Consider the following 25,453-nt stretch of genomic DNA (forward strand, 5'->3'; position numbering starts at 1 on the left):
CCATTTTCTAGTCAAGGGGCAAAACCCTTATTTTGAAGCCATTAAAGGGGCTAAATTTCCTAGTGGAACTCACAATTAACAAAGATAAAAATGGGATCTCTTATAGGAAAAGACACAACAAGGTAAGCTAACTTTACTAGTTGTTTGCCTTTAAAAGTCAAAAGGTGAATAAGGAATGTTTTTACAAAAGAATCCAAAATAATTTGGATTAACATCTTTAGCTTGACCTCTTGGTTGTATGAAGTAACTGGATATCAGATCAAGATAATCCTATCAATATAAGAAATTCAATAAAGGCTCACTTAGGGATAAAATAATCCTGTCAGTGTAATAAATTCCACAAAAACACCCTTAGAGACAAGATAATCCTGTCAGTATTCCTCCCTTGGCTCCACTGGGCTGCTACCAGTCATGACCTTTTGCTGGGATCTATTCACTCTATCAATGGTGATGCCATGTGATGCCATGTTATGCTGGGGACCATATAATTCCTAAGGGAAAGACAGTTATTCCTGAGCCATCCGGGATCTTTTGCCAGTTATGGCACCCACTTAACCCAAGTGGTTAACCTTTCACCAATTGACACTCTCTCAATTCAAGGCAAAAGATCGTTGCTAATTAACAATTGCATTTTTATGTATCTTACTGTCAAGATATTTATGAGGTCCCAGAAGTCATGTTTATGATAAATCAATATTACCTTGGGAAGGGGTAGAGGAGATATGTAATAGTTTCAAGGATCCAGTTTCCAGGAAAACTCACTGAAGAGGAAGAGATTGTTCTGATTAACTTTCTCCAGTCTTTACTTATTTCTTCCCCAGGGCAAAGTTTCATTTGTGAAACCTATGATCCAGGAGAGGAGACTGGGAAGAAGGTGAAGTAGGTCAGAAAATTTAGGGCTTTCCAATTTCCTACACACACACACACACAAAAGCCAGAACTTTGCCTCAGAGAGATTGTAGAACAGTGGAAATTAACAAAGTTAGGGTTAAAAAATTGTCCTCCAAAGACACTTTGAAAAGACCTCAGAAAAGACCCCCACCTCTTGGGGTAGAGGTTTGTCCAGAGTGCAATGTAAACATCACCAAGTCCAATTTGCAAAATCAGCAAACAACAGATAGAAAGGCAGCCTAGGTTTTAGAAACTTTCATCTCACGGTGTGGAGGTCTGAGAACTGAATAGGAAAAGATTGAAGGATCTTCCACTGTCTAGGGACCTCAAGCACAGCTGTGCTGACCAGACACATCCTAGGCTGTGGCTGCAAGGAAGAGTTAGCCCACACCTGGGGTGGACAAAGACTTTGCTGGCTGTGGGCATTTGCAGAAGAAGAGTCCCTTGTTTCAGTTCCAGGGCAGAAAGAATAACTGAGGGATGGCAGGAAGCAAGATCATTTTCAGAATAGTATGGCTAGGGATCCTAGTCATGACTGGGGAGGAAGAGGAGAGTTAAAGACTGACCACCCCCAAAAGGCCCCAGAAAATAACAATTAAAAAAAAACATGAGACTTGGGGCATCATTCTCCTTCCCTCAGAACTACAACTTAATTAAACTAATAGCTGCTGAAACAAAATAAAACAATAAATAAATAAATAAAAATGAGTAAGCAGAGGTAGTTAATACGAGGATAGAGAAAATCTGGGTTTGTATTCAGAGGAAGATAATGGAATTTTTTTTAAAAGCCACTCTTTTTTCAAAGAGAAATATCAAATGTGACCAGCATAAAAAGAGTTATTGGAAAAACTCTAAAAGGAATTTTAAAAGCAAAAAAGAGAGAGCAAGGAAAATTTAGAAGGAAAAAAAAAGCAATTCAAGAAAATTATGAAAAGAAAGTCAAACAACTAGATATAGAGAATCAAACATGTAAGGAAGAAATTAATTATATGAAAACTAGAACTGGGTAAGGAGAAGGTAATGATGTTCTAAGACACCAGGAAATCATAAAACAAAATAAAAAGAATGAAAAAACAAAAGAGAAAATAAAACATTTCATCAGAAAAACAATTTATTTGGAGAAAGATCTAGGAAAAATAAGATTATTACCTGACATTATGGTTAAAAAAATAATCTTAATGCAATATTCCAAGAAATTATCAAAGAATATCACCTTGAAATTCTACAACAAGAAGGCAAAATAGAAATAGAAAAAAAAAAAAATCTACTGATCACCATCTGAAATCAATCCCAAGAGGAAAATGTACAGGAATATCAAAGCCAAGTTTTAAAACTTCCAGGTTAAGGAGAAAATATTGGAAGCAATAAGAAAAAAAATTTGAAAAATCAGGGAACTACAATAAGGAATCCACAAGACTCAGCAGTTATTATGTTGAAGAATCATAGATCCTAAAGTACAACATTCTGTAGAGCAAAGGAGCTAGAGTTACGACCTAGGGTAACAGCCAACAAAGTTAAGTATAATCCTGAACAACATTTTTTTTAAGTCGATATTTAATGAATTAAAAGACTTTCAGGGTTTTTTTATGACAAAACCTCCAGAAATTAAGGGGAAATTTGACAAATAACATCCAATTTTAAGAGGCTCAATCAGGTCAAATTGTTTACTTCACATATGTGAAAATATTAGCAGTGTTCTTATGATTATCATCATTATTTGGGTAGCTTGAAAGAAAGGCATGGACTGAGCTGAATATAATGGAGTGATTCTTTAAAAAAATGTAGGGAGAAATAAAAAGGAATAATTATGTTGTATAAATGAGACATAAAAGGAAAAATTAGAAAAAGTTAGTAGGGGAGACACAGTAGTACTGAAACCTTACTTTCATCAGAAATGGATTAGAGAGAACAACATCTATAAGGATATAAGTCTTCTAAATTCAGAAAGAGAATAGAGTGGGCAGAAAGAATTAGGGAGGGACTTTTAAAACGATGGATAAATTAAGGAATAGACAGTCAATGTAGCAGGTAAGGAGGGATAGGGTAAATAGGATAAGGATAGTGAAGAAAAATAGGAAGGAGGAAAAGACATAAGTGATTATAGTTTGGAATGTATATGGGGTGAACTTATACATAAAAGAAATTGCAGATTAAAAGTTTGAATTCAATAATATGTTTTTAGGAAACATATTTTAAAAAGTGAGAGAAACATACAAAAATAAAATAAAGAAGAGGAGTAGAATTTGGCATGTCAAAAAAGAATCGCGAATAATAATCATAATGTTAGAAAAAGTTAAAATTAAAATAAATTTAATCAAAATAGAGAAACTACACTATGTTTCAACAATTTTATTTAATATTGTTTTAGACCATGTAAAATACCCAGATAATATAAAATACCTGAGCATATACTTGAGAAAATAGATACAGGAAATATATCAACATAAACTTAAAAAGAAAGAAAGAAAGAAATGGAAAAGGGGAGGAAGGGAGAGAGGAAGGAAGGAAGAAAGAAAGAAAGAAATAGAAAAGGGGAGGAAGGAAGGAGGGAAGGAAGGAAGGAAAGAAGGAAAGAAGGAAGGGAGGGAGAGAAGGAGGGAAGGAGGGAGGGAGGGAAGAAGAAAGAAAGAACGAAAGGGAGGATGAAAGAAAAAAAGGAAGGAAAGAAAGAAAGAAAGAAAGAAAAGGAGAAAGAAAGGAAGAAAGAAAAGAAAGAAAGAAAGAAAAGGAGGAAGAAATCAAGGAAGAAAGAAAAGAAAGAAAGAAGGAAAAAGAAAGAAAGAAAAAAGGAGGAGGGAGGGAGAAAGGATGGAAGGAAGGAAGAAAGGAAGGAAGAAAAGGAGAAAAGTAAGGAGGAAGGAAGAAAGAAACATATGACTCCCTCCTCTTCCTGAAAGAATTGACAATCAGGGTTGAGGAAGAAAATATCTATAAAGTCTAGACTATGGAAACAGAGAGCAGGGCAATGGGTACAGGCGGAGGACGTTGCTCTGTCACCCATTTCCACAACTTAATTAAATCCCTAAAGCCCCCATATTATATGTTAATGTAACTGCAAGGAATGCCTCCTTCCTTGCTTAACAAAATTATTTTTATTAAAAATAAAGAAGCATATAAATTTAGCATGTTATAGTTTACATCCAGTGGTAATATCCTCTAGGCATAAACTTCATATAGATGAGTTTATTCATATAGATAAAGTCTAAGGCACTGCCTGAATTCAAATTGTGTCTGCATCCCAGATAAACCTCTTACCTCTCCTCTTACATATAACTATACTTGTCTAAAATTGTATTTTAAAACACAAGATTTTGTCTAATAGTTAATCAGCCTTAACCAGAGCAAACCAGTCACTTGGTCACTAAAGAGCCCACCTGATTCTGCCCCATGGGTACCACAATTCAGCTTTGCAGGACCTTCTAGAATCTCAATAAATATGGACAGTTCTGAGTAAAATTCCTGTCACTCTTGACCAATCCCATCCCTGGCCTAGACAATTATAAATGTTGTAACAATAAATATTATGTATTGTGCATCATTCTTGACTGGAACAGAGTAACTCACAACACCAACACTGCATATCAAGTTTTGACACATTCATGTCTGATTCTTTGTGAATTCATTTGGGGTTTTCTTGGCAAAGATACTGGACTAGTTTGTCATTTTCCAGTTCATTTTACAGATGAGGAAACTGAGGTAAAATGGGTTAAGTGACTTATTTGAACTCTTGTCTTCCTGACTACAGGCCTTATATTCTATCTTTTGTACAATTTAGCTGTAAAGGTAAGGGTAAAGTTACCTTAGCTTAAACGTCCTTGCCCCTCAGATTCATTGGCTCTAGAGAAATAATTCAGATGCACCTTCTTTGGCAGGCTTTCTTTTTTCTGGGTTGGTTCTGGCAACTCTGTTCATAAAAAGACTTGGGGGTCCAAGAGATGGTATTGTTGAAAAGTACCTTGCTTTCAAATATCATAGGGGTGGTGAAACTGCAACAATATGGCAGCAACGGATGTATGTTTACTTAGAAGATGGCAATCCCCTACTTGGTCATAATTTTAAATCCATGGATAATAGTAAAGGAGAATCTTGTTTAGTTCCTAAGGAAAAAAAGAAACCAAAATTTTCAGAGGTCTCAAAGAAATATAAATGATTTTGTATCCTTCCTTGATTTCCTCTCAGGAAAGGACCATTGTAGTAGGTGGGCCAGGGTAAGAGCCTCAGTATTACTTAAAATCCTGGGAAAGCATGCATGCAAGACACTTAGGACTCTGTTCTAGAAGTGTCAATGCTGTGGCCTTAATGTTCCCAATTCTGCTCTTGTCTATGCTTACCACCTTATACTCAAAGATCCACTCTATGACCATCAGTTGGAGAATGGCTATGAAAGTTATGGAATATTATTGTTCTGTAAAAAATGATCAACAGGATGATTTTAGAAGGCCTGGAGAGACTTACATAAATTGATGTTAAGTGAAGTGAGTGTAAAAATGTCTTTTTACACAGAAACAACAATTATGCGATGATTAATTCTAATGGACATGGCTCTTTTCAATAATGAAATGATTCAGGCAAGTTCCAATGATCTTGTGATGAAGAGAGCCACCTGCACCTAAGGAGAAGACTATGAAAACTGAGTATGGATCACAATGTAGTATTTTCACTCTTTTTTGTTATTTGCTTGCATTTTGTTTTCTTTCTTATTTTTTTCCTTTTTGATCTGATTTTTCTTGTGAAGCAGGTTTAGAAGAACTACACGTGGTTAACATATATTGGATTACTTGCCATCTAGGGGAGGGCGTAGGAGGAAGTGAGGGGAAAAGTTTGCAACACAAGGTTTTGCTTGAGTGAATGTTGAAAATTATCCCTGCATATTTTTGAAAATAAAAAGCTTTAATATAAGAAAAAAATCCATTCCAAATTACAGATTTGTCATCACCTACCACATGGCCTAGACTGGTAACATTTGAGGCTTTGATTTTTTGAAACAATGAAGAAAAGTTTAGGATCTCCAGTGTTTTTTTTTCCTCCACATTTTTCTTATTATTATTTTTCTCTCATTATGTAGATTCCTGGGAAAGCATGACTGTAATTTTTCTCTTCAAAGTCATAGTGCTTTATTCTAAGATACCACATTCAACCAGCATAATTCAGGCAGATTATTTCTGGAGCTAAAATTAAGGTTTTTTTTTCCCTGTCTTACAGATAATTTACTTAGGATTCCAATGATCTTACTTCTTGATTTAACTTCAAATAAATCTGAGGCAGAACAAGGGTAGGTAAAGGAGGCAAAGTCAGTATTTGTTATTTATATGACCTGATTTTCTGTCGTTATTATGGTGTCTGTTAGAAGCAGGCCAAAAACTGTTCTTTCAAAGAAATTTATACTTGATTAACTGACATTTATTTGATAGATTTACAATCTTATTTTTTTAAATCTCAGATTAACTTAAAAAAAAAATCAAATTTAAAAAGAAAGAACAGAATATGCCAGTATTGTTGTGCAGTTGTTTCAGTTGTTTCACTCTTTGTGATCCCATTTGGGGTTTTCTTGGCAAAGATACTGGAGTAGTTTGCCATTTCCTTCTCCAGGTCATTTTACAGATGAAGAACTAAGGCAAGCAGGGTGAGGTGATTTGCTCAAGGACATCCAGCTAATATGTTTCAGAAGCCAGATTTGAACTCAGGAAGCTGAATCTTCTTGAACTCCAGATCTGACACTCTATTAAATATATCACCTATTGGATATTTCAGTAAGAAACACAAAAGTAAATCATTTCCTAAATGCAAAATGCCTTTTTTTCATTCAAATATTCAAATGGACCTGTGATTTCATTGATATGTTTCATATGATGGTGCAGCCATCCTGCTTGTCCATCCTGTGTCCCAATATTCCATGTTCTCCATGTTCTTGTCCATGTTCTCCCAATATTCACCACTAGGAGTTCACCTAATATACTTTTGCCTGTCATCATAAGGTGACCAGTGAAAGAGGATATAAGTTCTTGCCTTTACAATAGGACCAATCCATCTTTCTTTTTTCTTAATCATATATTTCTTTGATATTGTCCTTTCCTCCCATTCATTTCTGGAAAAGAGCTGTCCTACATGTGGGCCCCTTCATACACACACACATGACTTACTAAAAACACTTGCTTTCTATGTGTGTTCTGTAATTTTGTCTATTCTTCCCAATAATAATATATGCATCTATGTGTACCCTGTTTGTGAGAAAGTGCTTTATGGTACTTTTTTCCTATTGTACAACTTTATTAAATTATTTTGTTTTGAATCATGTTTCCTTGTTGACGTGTGAAGATGAAAGTAACAGTAGAGTGCCTTGAACTTGAGGGTAGGTATAGGTAATATATGGGAGACATAGGCAAGATGAAGAGAGCCTCCAGGTGCTAAATTAATAATGACTTCAATTCTTTTGTATGCTACCCATAAGACCAACGCCTCCTTCCACTCCTACAATGAATTCTTATGCTGGGTGAATATTGTTGTTTTTCTTTGACTTCATTCTTGAAGAGAACCAATGACATCAGAAAGGAATGTCTTGACTGGCAAATGAAGTGGATTTCAGTGAGGCAGGGGTATGCAAAATCACTAGCCTCACTCTCTCCTCCAGAACTATCTGGGTCCAGAGACAAGATCAGGACAAATGGAGACGTAGTGGACACTTTGGCCTTTTTAAGCCAAGGTCTTTCCCAGGTCTCAGTTTATCTGAAGCTATACCCATTCAGTTATTAAGGATAGGTAAGAAATGAGGCAAAAGAAGGCCTCTTTTACCTACTCAAAACAAAACAAAAAAGACTCAAGCTTTCTGGCCAGAAAAGAAACAACTGCTATTTATATTCACTTTGAATCGTCAAAACCCCTGGAGTTCCAGGGAATATCTCCACAACAGAGATATGGCTTCACATCTTGGGCTTCCCTAAATTAGATTAATAGGATCTATTCTAAAAATAGGACTCATACTGCAAAGTATTTATTTGGAATTAAAGCCTTTTCTTCACCACAAATGCAAATATGAAAGACTTATGGCTTAACAAATAAATTTTTACAAACCATGAAGCGATAATCTATCACCTATTCCACTATACCTTAGGATGAAAACATTTTATTGGACTGCTAAATAGATATTTTTCTTTCCTCTCTGACCTACATTGTCAATATTAACTCACAAGCTCAGATCTTTTGGCAAGTTAGGGCATAGCTTAAGATTTCTTAGTTCTGTCGACAATAGCACCTACCTGGCATCTTTTCTTGATGACAATGCATTTTCTGCTTAAACTCTATAATTACAACAAACACCTCCTACTGGACAACCCACATTAACTAAAGAACTCCTGGCTTCTTGAATTCAGGGGGTTAGCATTATTGGATGTAAAATGGATAATTATATTCAAATGAAATTTAAAAGATTTTGCATAAACCAATGCAACTAAGGTTAGAAGGAAAACAGAAAGATAGGAAATAATTTTTTTTACAGCAAATTTCTCTGATAAAGGTGTCATTTCTCAATTGTATAGAAAACTGAGACAAATTTATAGAAATCTAAGTCATACCTCAGTTTAAAAATGGTTAAAGGTTATGAACAGGTAGTTTTCAGAATAAAAAATAATCATATAAAAATCATATAAATCACTGTTGATTAGAGAAATACATCTTAAAATAACTATGAGGTACTACTCACACCTATCAGAAATAATTGTTAAAGTCTGAATACAAATCAAAGCATGTTTTGTTTAGGTTTGGCCTTTTTAATTTTATTTTCATGGGTGTTTTGGGTATATTTTCTTATGAAACATGGATTATGTGGAAATTTGTTGTGCACAACTGCATAAAAATAATCCATAGCAAACTGCCTTCTCAAAAGGGGGGGGGGGTAAATTTGGAACTCAAACATTTTAAAAATTAATATTAAAAAACATTTTTATATGTAGTTGAGAAAAAAAAATAAATTAAAAAAATTGAAAAGGTAGCCAGGGATTTGAGATCCAGTCTCAGGCTCGCCGAGGCAAATACATATTCTGGTTGTCTCTAGATTGTACTATCACCCTTAAAGTTATTGGTAGGGAGGAAAGAGAAGAGAAATCCACCCCCCCACCTGCTTTAGGTTAATGGAAAGCTCTATTATTGAGAGAAGGTGAGAGAGAAAGCAGAAAGAGAGAGGGAGAGAGAAAGAGTGGGGAAGAGAGGGAGGGGGAGACAGAGAGAGAGACAGAGACAGACAGAGAGAGAATTTCATAGCTTTTATAGTCTACTCAGTTCCTAGGATCTCACTAGATAGTCCAGGTTAGATCTTCCTCAGGCCCTTTCATTCAGTTTAGCATTTGAGTCTCCTATTGAGACTTTCCCTCCAAACTTCATTTGCTAATGGGGCCCACTCAGGTTGTTAACATAGCATCCTGTTAGTCAGAATCCAAAAAACCAATAGTTCAAGATTTAGTATTCCATTTGAGGTTTCTCATTTTAAATTGATTAATATTAATAAATTGTGAAGAGCTAAATAACTGTGGTTTCCTAATGGAATATGGCTTTGTTAAATATTCTTCCTCTTCTATGGCTATATAAATCTACATTTATTGACTGCTGATTAACCTACAAGTATCTCCCATTGTTAAAATGTTGTAATTAATCCATAAGAGAACCACCCTAAATTATCCTTCACCTCTTTAATTACCAAGGGGGCTTCTCTTTTTAACTCAGTTGCCAATCTTTTTTTGACATAATTCTAGTGAACACTCAATAGCCAACTAAAATTATTTGGGCATGTAAATTATTTATCAAGGATCCATAAAATGTAGTCTTCTAAAAGAGACTAGAGCACATGCTCAGCTCCATGAAAAGTGTCATCATGTAGTAGGTAGAGGAATAGGGGGGTCATTTAATTTTTAATACATGTAATTTGATTATAAAAATAATATAGTTCATATAATAGTTATTAGGAAGTATCTTCTATGACCAAGTATGCTTTTTTTATGCTCAAGTCAAGAAAGAAGTCTAAATATTAAACTTATTTCTTCTAACTTAAAAAAAAAATAACACTTTTGTTTTATGATTAGTCTTGATTCTTTGTATCCAAAAAATCTATTGCCAAGATGGTAGCATCTGCCAAGACAGATAATATAGACATCATTCCAGATTTCAGCAGTTCTATAAGTATTTGACAGTAGAACATAAGTCTCGTGTATAGTATTATTTAATGTTTCTCTTCTGGTATTAAATTAATTTTTGAAATTGAGTTTTTCTTCCCAAATAATCCTGGTTCTACTATTGGCTAACTCTGTGATATTAGACAATTGACTTAGCTTTTCTTACCTGTAAAATGATGTCTCTTACCATTGGAAGATTTTATTATTCTATAAATTTATGATTTTTAGCCCATTCATCTATTTAAAATCAATTTGTTGCAGATACTTTAAATCAACAAAAGAGAAAGGATAAGTATCATAAAATGATAATATATGCTAAATTTATAGCATTCCTTCAGGATCAAAAATTCAAAGAAAAGACCAAATCATTTTACAAGTAAATTTGTGGGCCTGAAGGAATGAGTTTTTAGATTATGGAGAAAACTAACAAGCTAGGCTATAATAGGATGATTGCTACCTTTATGTTTACTTAATTAAACTCATCCATGACCTAGACCTATATTTGTGACTCAGTATAAACAATGATAATAATTGCCACAATTTCAGGATAGTGTTGCTCCTGACCTATAAATCCTTAGAAATGACAGAAATTCCCAGTATTAAGAATTCAAAATAATTGACTTACATAAGTATCTTATGATGTATGAACAGATTTTGAGCACAATTTCTCTAATTTTTTACATTTGTTTTAATCAACCTATTCATGAACATCATCACTGGTAGTTTTCATGATTTCATTACTATGTCTTTTACTGATACATATTACAATATCTCCACTGCAACATAATCGCTGATAATGCCATGTTTTCCTAAAGTTCTACCTAGTAAATATACTCAAAAGCCTGAAATTCTTCCTTTTGTTCAATTAGTGTCTCTAGGGAAGTAATAATATACCATTTTAGCTGTTTGGAATATTGTTTTAAAATGTTTGTTTTATTCCATAAAATAAAAATAACAAAAATGATTTTAAAAAATAATCAAATTTCAAAACTTCCATGTGAAGAAGAAAATATTGTTAGCAATAACAATATTAAACAATTTAAATATCATGGAACTACAGGTCTAACAGCTACTAGATTTAAGAACTATAAGTCTTGAAATACTATATTTCATAGGGCAAAGAAGCTGGGATTATAATCAAGGATAACTTGTCCAGCAAAGCTAAGTATAATCTTGAATGAAAAAAAAAATAGACATTTAATGAACTGAGGAGAGACAATAAAAAATTGTAAGACTACCTGAAAGTTATGAATTTAAAAAAAAGAATCTGGATATAATATAGCAAGAAATTATTAAGAAAAATTATCCTGAAGTTCTAGAAAAGGAAGGTTAAGTAGAGATAGAAAAAATTTTTACCATTCACTACCTAAAATAGATCCCAAGAAAAAAACTTACGGAAGGGCATAACCAAGTTTCAAAACTTCCAGGTTAAGGAGAAAATATTTCAAGCAACAAGAAAAAAAAATTAATACTATGGAAATATACTTAGAATTTCACAAGATCTAGCAGCTTTTACTCAAAAAGACTGTAGATCTTGGAACATATATTTCAAAGAATGAAAATGCTAGATCAGCTTCAATCAGCCCATAGTCAGTAAGGTCTAGTTCAGCTAGCTGGATACAATAACACACATATAAATACAAGATATTTGGGGTAATGAGAGATAATAGAAACTTGAGCGATAAGAATTTGGTTATTTGAAATAACCAAATAATGAGGGCAACTAGGGGAGTGATTAGGTGAATAGAGGGAAGGAGATTAGATTTGAAAATTAGAAATATTTAGTCTCCAATCTGAGGGAATGAGTTGGTTTTTGCTGATGTCACTGATGCAAACTCACATTATTCTGGTGTATTCTTCCTAACAAAAATAAAGTATCTCCTTTATATAACTGATACCCTCGAGTGATTGGTATCCCACTGTCATTTAACCCATCAAACAAAAACTCCTTTTTACAAACGTATATTTATGAAAAATAGATAGTAAGGACAGAAGTACACACGCTTTCGTCCAACAGTTGGAAGTAAATACTTTCCAATGTCTGATTGGACCCTAGGAAAAGTGATCTCAACCTTAAAGCAATACAAAGCCTTTGTCCATGCAAGATCACTTCTGAAAGCAACATGGCTGCCACTCCCTCCTTTGGAAGCCTTTGAAGCAGGTCATTAGGGAAAATATTTCTTCTCACTGTGCTTAGGATCTATAATATCTGGCATAGGACTCCAGCTCTCAGACTTTTGGTGGCATAGTCTCCCAAAGTGTCAAATCTCAGAAGTTTTTAAACAAAATCAGTATCCTCACAATTAAAAAAAGGAAAGAACTAATGAAGAACAGCAAAGAACAAAGGCCTACATTCAAGGATCCAGGTAGTGAGGACGTGAGGTCTCTCCAATTCCAAAGTATCAGAACAATCTCCTCCTCAATGCAATTGCTCCAGTCTGTCTTTTGTCTTTCTTTCTGTTGTAGTTTAGTAGCCACCCAAAATTAATCTGGTTATTAGAACAGAATTAATATTTGCATATGCTTCAAAGTGAACAAGGCTGAATATATTTGGTGTGCATTTAAGGGCTAGGTTCCTGTTAGCCAGCTGTTATTAGGAACAAGTTTTGGCAACTTGATTATATATGTGGAGTGAGGGAAAATAAGAATTGAGGATGACTGTAAAACTGTGAGCTTGGCCAGCAGAGGAACTGTTGTGATCCTACCTACAATAAGAGACTGAGGCAGAGTTCTTAGCCAACAGCATTTTATTAAAGGGTCCATGGAATCCTCTAATTAAGTGGTCCTCAGATCTTCCTCATGATCTGAAATGCCTCCTCTTTCAAGGAGCTTATTTTTATAGAATCATATATCTAGACATTCAAGAATAATTATGTCAAATACAGAATAACTTCATTGACATGATATATAAGCTAAAATAAGCAAAATAGTATGTCAGTGGGGTCACAAGTTGGATGAAGCAAGGAATATCTACATAAAAGATGAACAGGCTTCTCCTCAGGTCAAGCAATAGGAAATGGTACAAACTATCACAGTCAGTGAGCTAAATGGTCATAAGATGGTCATCTTATCCTACTGGGCAAAAGACTGGTTCAGAGCTACAAAAATATTTTGGGAGATTTTCCATGTGGTAGAGTCACCTCTGCCATGTTGGGTCACCATGGTCACTATGACAAGGAAAAACAAGGGTGGAGGGCCTCTAACTTCCTGTTAACTGAGCAAGTGAAATTAAAATCTGCAACTCATTGCTCTAGGACCTAATATATGGAACTTTGATATGATTCTATCAAATTGATTACTACTCACTGGAATAGAGTAGGGGTCTAAATGCAATTTTGAATAAAGGATTACTGAGGTGAAGTTAAAAGTTTCCTTACAATAAAGTCTTTTAACCCATTTTATATTTGAAGAAGTAAAGATTCTACAGAGATATATGTCAAGTAAGGAGCAAAGAAATCAAAGAAATCAAAACAGATTTCTAATGTTAGATTAGAGTTCAACTGAGAAACTCAGGAGAGAAAAGGCAATTTAATCAGTCAATACACATTTATTAAACAGCTACTGTATGCCAGGCACTGTGATAAGCCCTGGAAATACAAAGAAAGGCAAAATTTTATCTATTAGGGTAGACAATACGAAAGCAACTATATATAAACAAGCTATACATAGGAAATGATGAACATAGTGAATGTGCTAAAATTAATAGAGATTGGGAAAAATCTTCCTATAGAAGATGAGATTTAAACTAGGACTTGAAGAAAGCCAGGAAAGCCAGAAGGCAGAAATGAGGAGGAAAACCATTCCAGGCATGGGACACATCCAGCAAAAATGCTTGCAATTGGACAATGCAATGTCTTGTGGGGGGAATAGCAAAGAGGCCAATATGATTAAATCAAAGAGTATGTGGGGAAGAGCAAAGTATAAGTAAGCTGGAAAGAGCAGGCAAAATGGAAAGAAAGTGTGACAAAGTGGGAAAGGGTAAAGAAGACAATTCTACCTAAACTAATTTATATATTCGACGCTATTCCAATTAAATTACCAAAAAAAAATTTTATTGAATTAGAAAAAAAAATTCATTTGAAAGAACAAAAAGTCAAGAATATCAAAGGAATTAATGAAAAAAAAGTGTAAAGGAAGGAGGTTTAGATAGTACCAGACCTTAAACTATATTATAAGGTATTAATTATCAAAACTATCTGGAACTGGTAAAGAAATAGAAAGGTAAATTAGTAAAACAGAGTAGACAAACAATTTACAGCAACATATGAGTATAGTAACATTGTATTTGACAAGGTTAAGACAAGTTTTTAAGATAAAAATTATTTGGAAAATTTATTTGGAAGAACAAGAAGGCAAGAATATAAAAGGAACTAATAAAAATGTAAAAGATGGATATTTAAACTTATTAAACTATATTACAAGGCACATCTTAAACTATTTTATAAGGCAGTAATTATCAAAACTATTTGGCTAAGAAATAGAAAGTTAGATCAGTGGAACAGAGTAGATATAAAATTTATAGTAGCAAATGAATTTAGTAACTTTGTATTTGACAAGGGTAAAGACAAGATTTTAAGATAAGAATTCATTATTTGTTTAAAAAAATTGTTGATAAAAACTGGAAAGCAGTCTGACAGAAATTGGGTATAGATCAATATCTTATTTTTATTAATGCCATTTACTAAGACAAGGTCAAAAGAGATACATGACCTAGATATAAAGAGAGATATTATAAGTAAGTTTGAAGAACATAGAACATATTACTTAACAGATTTATGGATAGATGAATAATTTATGAAACATAAGAGAGCAGAGTTGTAAGAGACAAGGATGTTACCAAGAATTCTATAGAATTGCTGCCTGAAAACAGGAAAGGATTTTATTTTATGTTCTTGGAGGAGCTGGTGTCTAAACTAGTCTGCACTTAAAATCAATAAAACATTTCTTTCTATACCCTAACCCACCCACTTCCAAATGCAAGTCCCTCTCCTGATTCCCCCCACTGACTGGGTACTATGAGTTTACCGACAATCCATAGCACCAAATTACCCCATATGCATGTGAGTCCCCACCCTTGATTACATACCCCCTTAGCAGTCTCAATCACTTTATTTGGACATAGTTCAGTCCCTCTACTGCTTTTCCATTGGCTGGGTACTACAAAGGAATGCCTAATTCTCCTAGAGAGTATGAGTCCTGATTATATCTCTCCTAGATCTATTTGGGTACGTATATACTCCTTCTGCATTTAACGGCATGTTTCTTATTCTAATTTATGGCTTCCCTCTAAAAATTTTGTCTTCTTTGTTCCACATAATCCTAATCTTTAGATTCTATTTCTTATGTTTCAATTTCATTTTTCTGATTTAATTTTCATTTCTCTGCATATCTCCAATTTAAATAAGCCCTCATCCAATTCTCAAATATATATATACTCTCAAAGAGTGTGGTATAAAATGGATAGTTGTGACTAGATTAAGTTAAAAAAAGGTTGTACAAATAAAACCAAGATCAGAAGGAAAGCTGAAAATTTGGACAAAAAAATTATAGACAGTTTCTCAGATATCTTATATCTCAAATATAGAAAGAATTTTGTCAAATCTACAAGAAAATGAGTCATTCCCCAATTGATAAATGGTCTAAGGATATGAACAAGCAGTTTTCCATTGAAGAAATCAAAACACGTTATAGTCATATAAAAATAATCTACATTATTATTAATCAGAAATGCAAACTAAATCCTTGAGATATCATTATATATACATACATATATATATATGTATATATATACATATATATATATATATATATATATATATAAAATCAGACTGACTAAAATGATAGAAGGAGAAAGTGACAAATGTTGCAGAGTATGTGGAAAAATTGGGACCCTAATTCATGGTTGGTGCAATTTGAAATGATCCAACCATTTTGGAGAGCAATCTGGAATTATGCCCCAAAAGTTATTAACCTGCTTATAGTCTTTGACCCAGCAATACCACTACTAGCAAGGATCAGGCAAAAGGGAAAAGAACCTATATGTTCTAAAGGAAAAGATCATATATTTTCTAAAATATCTATAGCAGCTCTTTGTGATGGCAAAAACCTGAAAATTGTGGGGTTGCAAAAGAATTGGGGAATGACTGAACAAGCTGTGTTATGTGATTTTGATGGGATATTATTTTGCTGAAAATGATAGGCTTGTGTGGTTCAGACAGCATTTAATAAAAAAAAAAAAACTGGAGAGATCTCTAGAAGCAAAGCAAAGTTTATTATACGATCTCAAGAATCGGATGTCCCACACCTGGAGCAGACAATCGAAGGGAGGAAGCACTGTAGGGAGCAGGATCAACACTTTTTATCCCTAACGCAAATACCCCCTCCCACCACTGACCCTCATCCTTATTGGCTGAGGATCTTACATCCTAAACGAGGGACCTACCCAAGAAATTGAACTTGACCAATAAGTACATAGTTGCCCATATTTGACCTAACAGAAAGACACTGATGTCAGAGGAGGATAACAAGGGGACTTAAGTATGCCCTTAGGGGATAGCAGGGAGGGAATTTAAGTATGCTCTTGACTTGATGCTTAAAATCCTTCAGGCCTACTCAAACTTTGAAACAGATGAAGGCTTACTCGATTTTCACAACTGTCTTGAAAGATCTCACCTCATCTCATTCAGGCTCAATTTTAGAAAAACATGGAAAGACTTGCATGAAATAATGAAGAGTGAAATAAGTAGAACCAAGAGAACAAGAATGTTTTATACAGCAACAGCAATACTGCTTAAAGAATAACTTTGAGCTACTAAATCATCTTGACTATAAATATCCAAATTAACTACAAAGGACTTACAAAGTAAGATGTTACCTGAATATAAAGATGTGATAAATAGAAATGCAAAAAATGATTTTACATATATTTATACAGTCAATCTGAATTTAATGAAAATAGTTGATACAACAAAATGAAGGTCTTGAATCTGAGCATATGAATAACAGCATGGGGAGCCACACAGCAAATGCTGGGGTACCCAAAGAAGGGGTTGGGAACAGGATTTATATAGATTTATTTACTAAGGAAGAGAGAATGACTCTCCTGCAAGAGGGTTAGTCTTCTCATAGTTACATTAAGTAAGTTTGTTTTACATAACAAACTAAAGTCCACAAAGAAAGCTTTGGAATCTCCAGAAGGAAGAATTTGGGAGGACAACAAAATTCTAGAGGCCTGAATTGACAGTCTGGTCAGCTCCAGGCAATTCATTACTTTTGGAAAGATCAGTTCTTATTTAACTGAGTTTGTCTGTCTGAATCTCCCTCTCATTCTCCCTCCCTCCGTAGACACACACACACACACACACACACACACACACACACACACACACGTGTCTTCTAATGGTAACAATTGGGGGGCAGGGACATCAGAGAAACAAAGGGGAAAAATGCAAATGTCTTATACAGCCCCTTTTCTTTATTTATACATGTAGTTTAAACCCTAATCACACTGCAATAGCCTTCTAGTATGTCTCCCTGTCTTAAGTCTATCACCACTCAGGTCTCTGTTCCACTCTGGTGCTAATGTTATTTTCCTAAAGCATAGATGTGATCATATGCCTTACTCTCTCCTTTCCCCCCTCTATTCAATAACCCATAGTGGCTCCCCTATTATTGCCAGGATCAAATATTAAATCTTCTATTGGGCTTTTAAACTACTTTACAACCTAGTGCTTTCCTGACTTTCCAGTCTTATTACATCTTTCTCCCCTCTACATATTTTATAAACAAACTACACTAGCCTACTTGCTGTTTCTCATACATAACCTTCCATTTCCTTTCTGTGCTTTTTCACTGACTGTCTCTCCTTGGAAGGCTTTCCCTCTTCACATCTACTTCTTGGCTTCTTAAATAACTCAGCATAAATCCCATCTTCAAGAACTGATAAGTAGAAGTATGTGTAAAATAAGTTTACACACACATTCCCTATTTGTGTCTAACAGCAGCCATCTCTAGGATTCAGGAGGGAATGGAAGGGAAGAAAAAAGGGGAAAAGGAAAAAAAAATTACATGATAACTATTATATAGTTAAAAGAAATAGCAACTTGTAAATAATGGAATTGCAGCTTTGTGTTCAATCAACTTTTTAATGTTTAAGAAAGTTAATTAATTTTTTAAAATCCCATCTTCTATGTGTTTTTCTTGATCTTTCCCTTACCCTTTCCCTTGAGGGCAGGAAAGGTGTTTTTGCTTTTTTTTTTTTTTTTTTTTTTGATATACACAGTGCTTACCAAAATTTATTAAATATTTCTCTAGCTGAGCTCATAGGAAAGGATTAGTAATCACAGTATTTCTACCTGAGGAAATAAACTTTCAGGTGATCTGAATAGTTTATCTCAAAACTATAGTTGAAGCTGGAGGAAGCAGGAAGAGGCTCATTATCATAGCATTCTCTCAGTGAATGGAGCAGCTGGCTTTTTTAGATGGGGGGAAAAAACCTGTAACCAGTTTCCTGTGGACCGTGATTCAGATGACCTTGAAAATAATTGATGACCAGCTGACATGTTAAAAAAAAAATGTTTTTTCAGAGGACAAAGCCTTGAGGGAAGCTAGGTCTGTGATCTAGGCGACGGTAATGTGATGTCTTTTGTAGAAGACACTGGCAACTCTGCAACGTAAGTGGCATGAGTTGCCCCTCTAATACATGTCAGCCTATCACACATGCTCTCTATGTATACATCCTGGTAAGTACAGATGCCTTGGACACAAGTTTGCAAGTATGGATGCATTATCTCCACATATAATTCCTATGGATGGCTACTTTTAAACTTGATTTTTATGGGAAGAATGCTATGTTATTACTTTATTTAATAAAATTCCGCTCTTACAAACTATGTGTTGCAATGGCTGAATGGATAAAGAAGGACTTTTTTTAGCGGGGAGGGGGGGGAAGGAGGAGGGAGGGGAACGACATCAGTCCCAAATATCTAGAATTTGGATAATAAGAAAAGCCCTGTGATAATCTCTACATTTTACAGAGGAAGAAACAATCTTAGAGAAATTGGGATTTGGTAAGGTTATGGAGGCAGTAAATTGCTGAGCCAGCTTTTGAACCCAGGTCTTCCTTATTCCAAATCCAGTACTCTTTCCATTGCACCTATAGTCGCTGCCCCGAAGACGTTCACTGCGTATTATTTTAACTTCATTATAGCTGAAAACAGGTAGTCTTCCGGAGAGCAACCCTGAAAAGAAATAGCTGAAGAAACCCATCCTAAATTAATTGGGGGGAAATCCACTAGTTTTGGAAATTAAATGTAACCAGTCATCCGATACTTTTCAACCACTCTTAAAAGTGTCTATATAGTACTTACTATATATATAGTCTATGTACTGAATAACAGATTTTGTCTTTATTTTGTTCAGAGAAATCTTCCTATCTTCCCCCCAACTTCGCCCCCCTTTTATATTCACATATAAATAATATTTAAAACCTGTTTTGTTTAATATGCTCAGCCCAGATCTTACCTATCAACTTGCCTTAGACAAATTCTCTCCCCATTCCTTCCTCTTTGGTTCTTTATTTATTTTTAAAATTTTAATTTAATGAGATTTCTTCTTCCCAGGGGAAACGAGAGCTGTGCTCTCCTTTTAATTATACTTTGTCCACGCTCTAAGGCCTGGAGGTTCAGTAAAATAAAGTGTAAATCCGTTTCTGGATAAAAGCAATGAGAAAAAAACGCACCCCATCTCCAGCGGACAGTTTCTAGACTCTGCAATGTGAACATAATTCTCTTAGCCAAAAGGGGTGGGAATGGAGGGGCTGGAGTGAGCTATACCTTTTTGTTCCCCCCAAAAGAAATTGTTAGTTGGCCTATTTAAAAAAAAAAAAAAAGACTAGCAATATGGGCGGTGGTTAGTGAAGATTAGATTCCAATCCCACAAAACCTCCCTCGGGGCACGGGTGCCTTTTCTCCCCGGCTGACGTGCACGTGGAGTCTTCCCCTCCACCTAAGGCACCAACCCCCCAGAGGACCGTCTCGGGGCGTAGACGTGCGGCTGTCCGGTGATGCATGAAAAAGATTTAGAGCCTGGGCGGACCTTGAACCCCGGGAATACGCGCGGAGTGAAAACCTACACAGGGCAGTTAGAGCGGAAGTGACGCCAGTTTCACCTGCTCGCCCTGGTGCGGATTGGGAGAGGGAAAAGGAGAGGACAGAAGCACGGAGGTATTGGTGAGCGGGGCTGGGAGCGAGACCCATCAGGAAAGCTGCGGAGGGGAACCGGAGCGCAGACCCAGGGGAGTCCCCTCGCCATGAAGCTCCTGTTGTGCTTTGCGCTCCTGTGCTGGACAGCGGGTGAGTGAGTAGAGGAGAGAGGATGGATCTCCATTGCATTCCTGCAGGTCCGGGAATCACCCCGCCTGTATTCACCCTGGGTACAATGGGGCGGAGAGACAAAGGAACTGGACTCTGCACCCGGGGAGGGAGACTCGTCGAATGAAGCGGCTTCAAAGTGATTTTTCTAATTGGTGGTGTAGGAGTTATGGGTAGTTTACGTGGTCATTGGGAATATCTTCGGGAGGTGGTCATCCTGGACCTTGAGGCTCGTTTGTCTGAGGGAAAGATAGCCTGGTGGGAGAAATAAAAGTCCCCGAGGGAGCCATGAAACAAAGAAATTTTCGAAATGCATCTTTTGGGAGTTTGCGATCGAACCCCTATTGCCTAGAAATTGTGTTGTCCTCTTGAAAGCGTTTGGTGTGGTCACCCTCCCTCTAGGGCTGGTTTCAGAAATGGAAGGCGTGCGTGATTGATGTATATGGTGGGGGAGGGAAACCAGTGACTATGTGTATGTTGAGGGTAATGGTGGTGGTTTGAATAATCCTGCTGAGAAGCACCATGTTCTGGAGGGACTTTTCGGACACTGGTCAGCTCTCGGCCGATTTTGCTGGTATCTTTTTTTCCTTCAGTGGTATCGATCTGTCTCCACTGGTTTCTGTTTCTCTGGCCCACTTTTATTTGTCATTGTATCGTTTCCGGCAAGGGACACCTGTATTTTAAGTCCTAGAAGGTAAAATTGTAGATAATTTCGCTTGCAATTTTAAAAAAGGCTCAGTGACCTGGGGGCACCTGTGATCCTCCCCAATTGTTTTATTAAAAAAAAAAATACTAATCAAAAATTAGCAGGACTTATATAGATTATGAATGATCTAAGAGAGAACTATTTCTGATTTTTAAAAATGCAGATAAGTCTGTGTAATGGTTGAATTCTGAAGAAATTAGATTCCTACAAAAGGATTAGTTTCTATGGGGGGGAGGAGATCAGTACATTAGAGAAGATTCAGTTTTATTTCTTGATTTCTCATGAACTCTTTCAGATAAAATGTCTTGGGGTTTAGAATTCTCCTTAAAGTACTTTATGCAGTATTTTCTTGGAGAGAAATATAATATCTACGTGTTATATATTCACATATACATATACATACACATGGAATAGAAGTATACCTAGCATTTGCTTTTATTCCTATGGAAGCAATGTTTTTTGGATCCTACTCTTGAAAGTAAAATGGCTCTATTTATTTTGTCAGGCTTCCCTACCTCTGAACTTCATAATTTGTGTTTTGAACAGCACCTGGAAGGTTAAATGTTAAGAGTATTTTGCTGCAGAATTGAGATTGCACTTTCTGTTTCCTGCTGAAATGTAAAATACATCGTTATTGTCATGGATATGAGTATTACTCATGGCATGAAAATTCTGTTTTGAAAGTAAGCATTGTCTTGAAACTTTACCACTATATTTTTTTGTTATTGAATTAAAGTCAAGCTAAAGTTCACTTGAATTGTTTGATAAAACTAAGACTTAGCTTGTTAGGAAGTTACTAATTTTTAAAACAATTTAATTTCATTCTTTTCCCCTATCTCTTTGGAGAGCTTCTCTTTAGGTGAAAATGGTCACATTTGAAGTATTGAAATAGAGTAATAAATTATCAGTAATATGAAATGTTTTAATTAAGTTTAAGTCATTATTTTATTGTAGATAATATTTTTTCAAAAATTCAACATTTGTATTGTACATTAAAGTTCACATTTTTTCCCTTGGATTTGGACATCTCAAAGTCTCAAACAGCAACATGAAATTATTATTGTTTAAAGAAGAGACCTAAGAGATCACCTAACCAAACCGCCCACCCTTCCTTTTATAGATGAGGAAACCTGTTGTAACTTTTCCAAAGTTATAAAGGCAGTAAGTGAAAGAGAGTAATTCAAACCCAGGTCTTTTAACTTTAAAATCTTAAGTCCTTTCCATTGAAACAACCTTGCCTTTTTTTTTTTTTTCTCTAGATTTCCTGGTGCCTATTTTAGAAATTCTCTGATGAGATCATGTATATTAAATGTGCGTTTTTTGTTTTTTTTTTTTTGTCTAGGTAAAATAATAACCACTAGAAAGTAGTTGACAGAATAACCTGTGAATCAAAGGGCTTGTTGTCAAATCTCCTTTGTGAAGCATTTCTAAGTACTCTTTTCTTGGATTCTATGACACTGTTCTTTTAGTCTACCTTTCTAAGCACAGAAAAGGCATCTTGGTGTAGAGGAAAGAGCATTGGCTTTGTTAGCTTTGTTGGCAACTAATTAGCACAATGGATAAAATGCTGAGCCTAAAGTCAGGAAGACATTCAAATTTAGTTTCACACATTAGCTTTGTGATTCATATAACCCTGGAGAAGGCACTGCTGTTTACCTGACTTTCCTCCACTTAAAACTTGTATCACTGAGGGTAAAATCAAAGCCTGCACATGGTAGGTGCTATATAAATAGCACCTTCCCCACTACCTCCAGAAGACCTGGGTTTTTATCCTGTCTGATATATATCTCTGATTTTAGTTTTCTCTTCTGGAAAATGAGGGAGTTGGACTAAATTACACTTGTCTGACAGAGATCCTTATGGGCTCTAAATTTTATTTCTAAGTTGTTCTTTTGTAGATGTCCCAAAACCATCTTAATTACACATATTTTCGTTTTGAGTCTACTTTTATGCTTTAATGATCGTCTCGGAATGATTCTCATATCTATTTCTAGCCTATATCTCTCCCTGAGATTAAGGTTTAATGTTTTACATATAACTGTACTTAGTCTCCAGGAGAGATGAAAAGATTACTTAAGTCTCTCCATGGATTTCAGCATCTATTGTTGAATCTTAGAAATAAAAATAACTAATACAAAATAGTTGTTATAAGGAATGGATGAATGATTTTGCCTAGCATTTTGTTGAGTACTGGGGATGCAAATATAAAAGCTACTTAAGGAGTTTACCTTTAAATGGAGAAGATAATTCACTTAGAAAAGTGGTGGCCAGGGAAATGTTACAAGTTACCTAGATCTAGATCAGGTAACTTGCTGTAAAAGACCAGATAATAAATATTTTAGGCTTTGTGGTCCAAAAGACAAAATCAAGGATGTTATGTAGGTAGTTAGATAACAAGAGAAAAAATTAATTTCTTCAAAATTTTTATTTGTGAAATTAAAATATAATAATCTGAATACAGATTTTTTGATAATATAGCTACTTCTGAGAATGGAATTCTTTTGGCCAGGATAATACTTAATTGAGGTTCAGATTACTGTTACCTATCATCAAAAATCAATTTAAAATAAACTCAGAAAAATAGGTGGAGATGAAGTACAAGATTCCAGATTTGGGGGGCAGCCAGAGAAAATGCCAAGAGATGGAGTATCTTTCTCATGGACCAGCAAGAATGCCAGTGTCATTGAAGTGAAGAGTATGGGATGGGGAGAAAGATGTAAGAAGTCTGGAAAGGTAGAAGGCTAGGTTATAAAGGCTTTTTATGCCAAATAGCATTTTGTACTTGATTCTACAGGCAATAGGGAGCCACTGGAGTTTATTGACTAGGGATATGGCATCCATTGTGGAAAAATCACTATGATGTCTGAATGGAGGATGGATTGGAGTGGAGAAAGATTGGAGGCAAGATCTACCAGCAGGAACTTTCCCAATTTTTACAGTATTAGAAGTGTGAATTGTAATAGTCATTTTAACTGAGTTATGAAGTAACATTTGAATGGGACTTTAAAATTGGGGACATTCCAAGTTTAAGAAATTGCAATCATAGTTTCATTAGAGACTATGGCATGTACACAATAGAAGATAATGGTTCATTTTGCAGGGAATGGAGGATAGGGATAGAGGAGTAGAGAAGAAAGGACACTAATAATTGAAGGAATTATAATGGAAGTGTAGCTTCTTGTCCCAGCCTTATAATAGTAAGACAGGGTTTCAGATTGAAAGACTATACTCCTTGGAAATTTTCAATTGGTATAAGATTAGATTGTGTGTAAATCTAGTAGAAATAACAAAGTAGAAATGATGAGATTTTTGTCAAGTCCAGGAAGGTAATGGTGGTCAGTCATTGTGATGACCGCGTATTTCAAAATCGGCGGGAATCAGGAATTCAGGTTAGGGGAAAATCGTCAATCTTTATTCTCAGTGAAGAAAGATCGGAGGTGGAAGAGAATGGGCAATAGCAATGTGTACAGCTGAGTCAAGAAGCTAGCTAGACCAGAAGCCACACGACCAGCAGCTACCAGCATAGAACCCAGGCCCAATCTCCCCCAGCCTCTCTTCCTGTCTCTCTGCCTCCACCCACCAAAATCGTCAGGACTTGCACAGAGAGTGGGTGGGGGCCATTCTTTATCTAAGCATGTATATTAATAGTCCAATTACTATTTAGCCTCAGGGCCTGGGACCTCAGTGCATCTACTCAAGCCTCAGCCCATTACAAGTCATTCATTATGGGAAGTTGTTAGTTTGTTGAGATCCATATCTGCAAATGTTTTACTGGACCATAGCAATGAACCACTATTAATTGATAGAATCACCTCCAATCAGAGCACCTGACCCAAGAATCTACAGAAGATATTAGACAAAGTGCTGAGAGTTTGAATTCATTCAGCACTGCCTGGAGCCTTTGGAACAGGCAGCACTTCTTGCAGCTCTGTAGTATCCAAGACCAGGCAAGCCTGACCCTCAAGGAATGCTTTTTGGACTTAAAGAGGTTTTCACCACAGCCCTGTCCAACCTGAACCTTTCCCAACACCACAATAGACTGTCTAAGAACTTTCCCAGATGGTCTAGCATTGGAGGCCTAAGACCATCCCAGTCCCCAAAAAAGCCAAATCCAGCCCTAGCCTAGCAGAGAGAATAGTCTCAAGGCATTCCTGGTCCAATACAATACCACTGACATCAGTTCAGATTCTGGGGTCCTACACAATGCTAGTCTGAATGATTCCTGAATCCTGTGGTGGAACACAGCATTTGAGGGGTAGGACTACAATAGGGAAAGGTCCCAGAACCTTGTGACAAGAGGAAGCTCTAGGCATACCCCAGTACCAGAG

The 25,453-nt window shown here is 35.7% G+C and overlaps 1 protein-coding gene across 1 annotated transcript in view; it reads left to right on the forward strand.

Annotated features, from left to right (window-relative positions):
* The first annotated feature begins 20,136 nt into the window (after positions 1-20,136).
* CXADR (CXADR Ig-like cell adhesion molecule) overlaps positions 20,137-25,453 on the forward strand; it is a 38,470-nt gene continuing 33,153 nt past the window's right edge. Inside the window, exon 1 of the mRNA XM_003766755.4 lies at positions 20,137-20,401. Coding sequence (XP_003766803.1) covers positions 20,359-20,401 — 43 coding nt within the window. The 5' untranslated portion in view covers positions 20,137-20,358. The remainder of the gene's footprint in view (positions 20,402-25,453) is intronic.

This window comes from Sarcophilus harrisii, chromosome 3, assembly GCF_902635505.1.
Source record: "Sarcophilus harrisii chromosome 3, mSarHar1.11, whole genome shotgun sequence".
In the NCBI taxonomy this organism is placed as follows: Eukaryota; Metazoa; Chordata; class Mammalia; order Dasyuromorphia; family Dasyuridae; genus Sarcophilus; species Sarcophilus harrisii.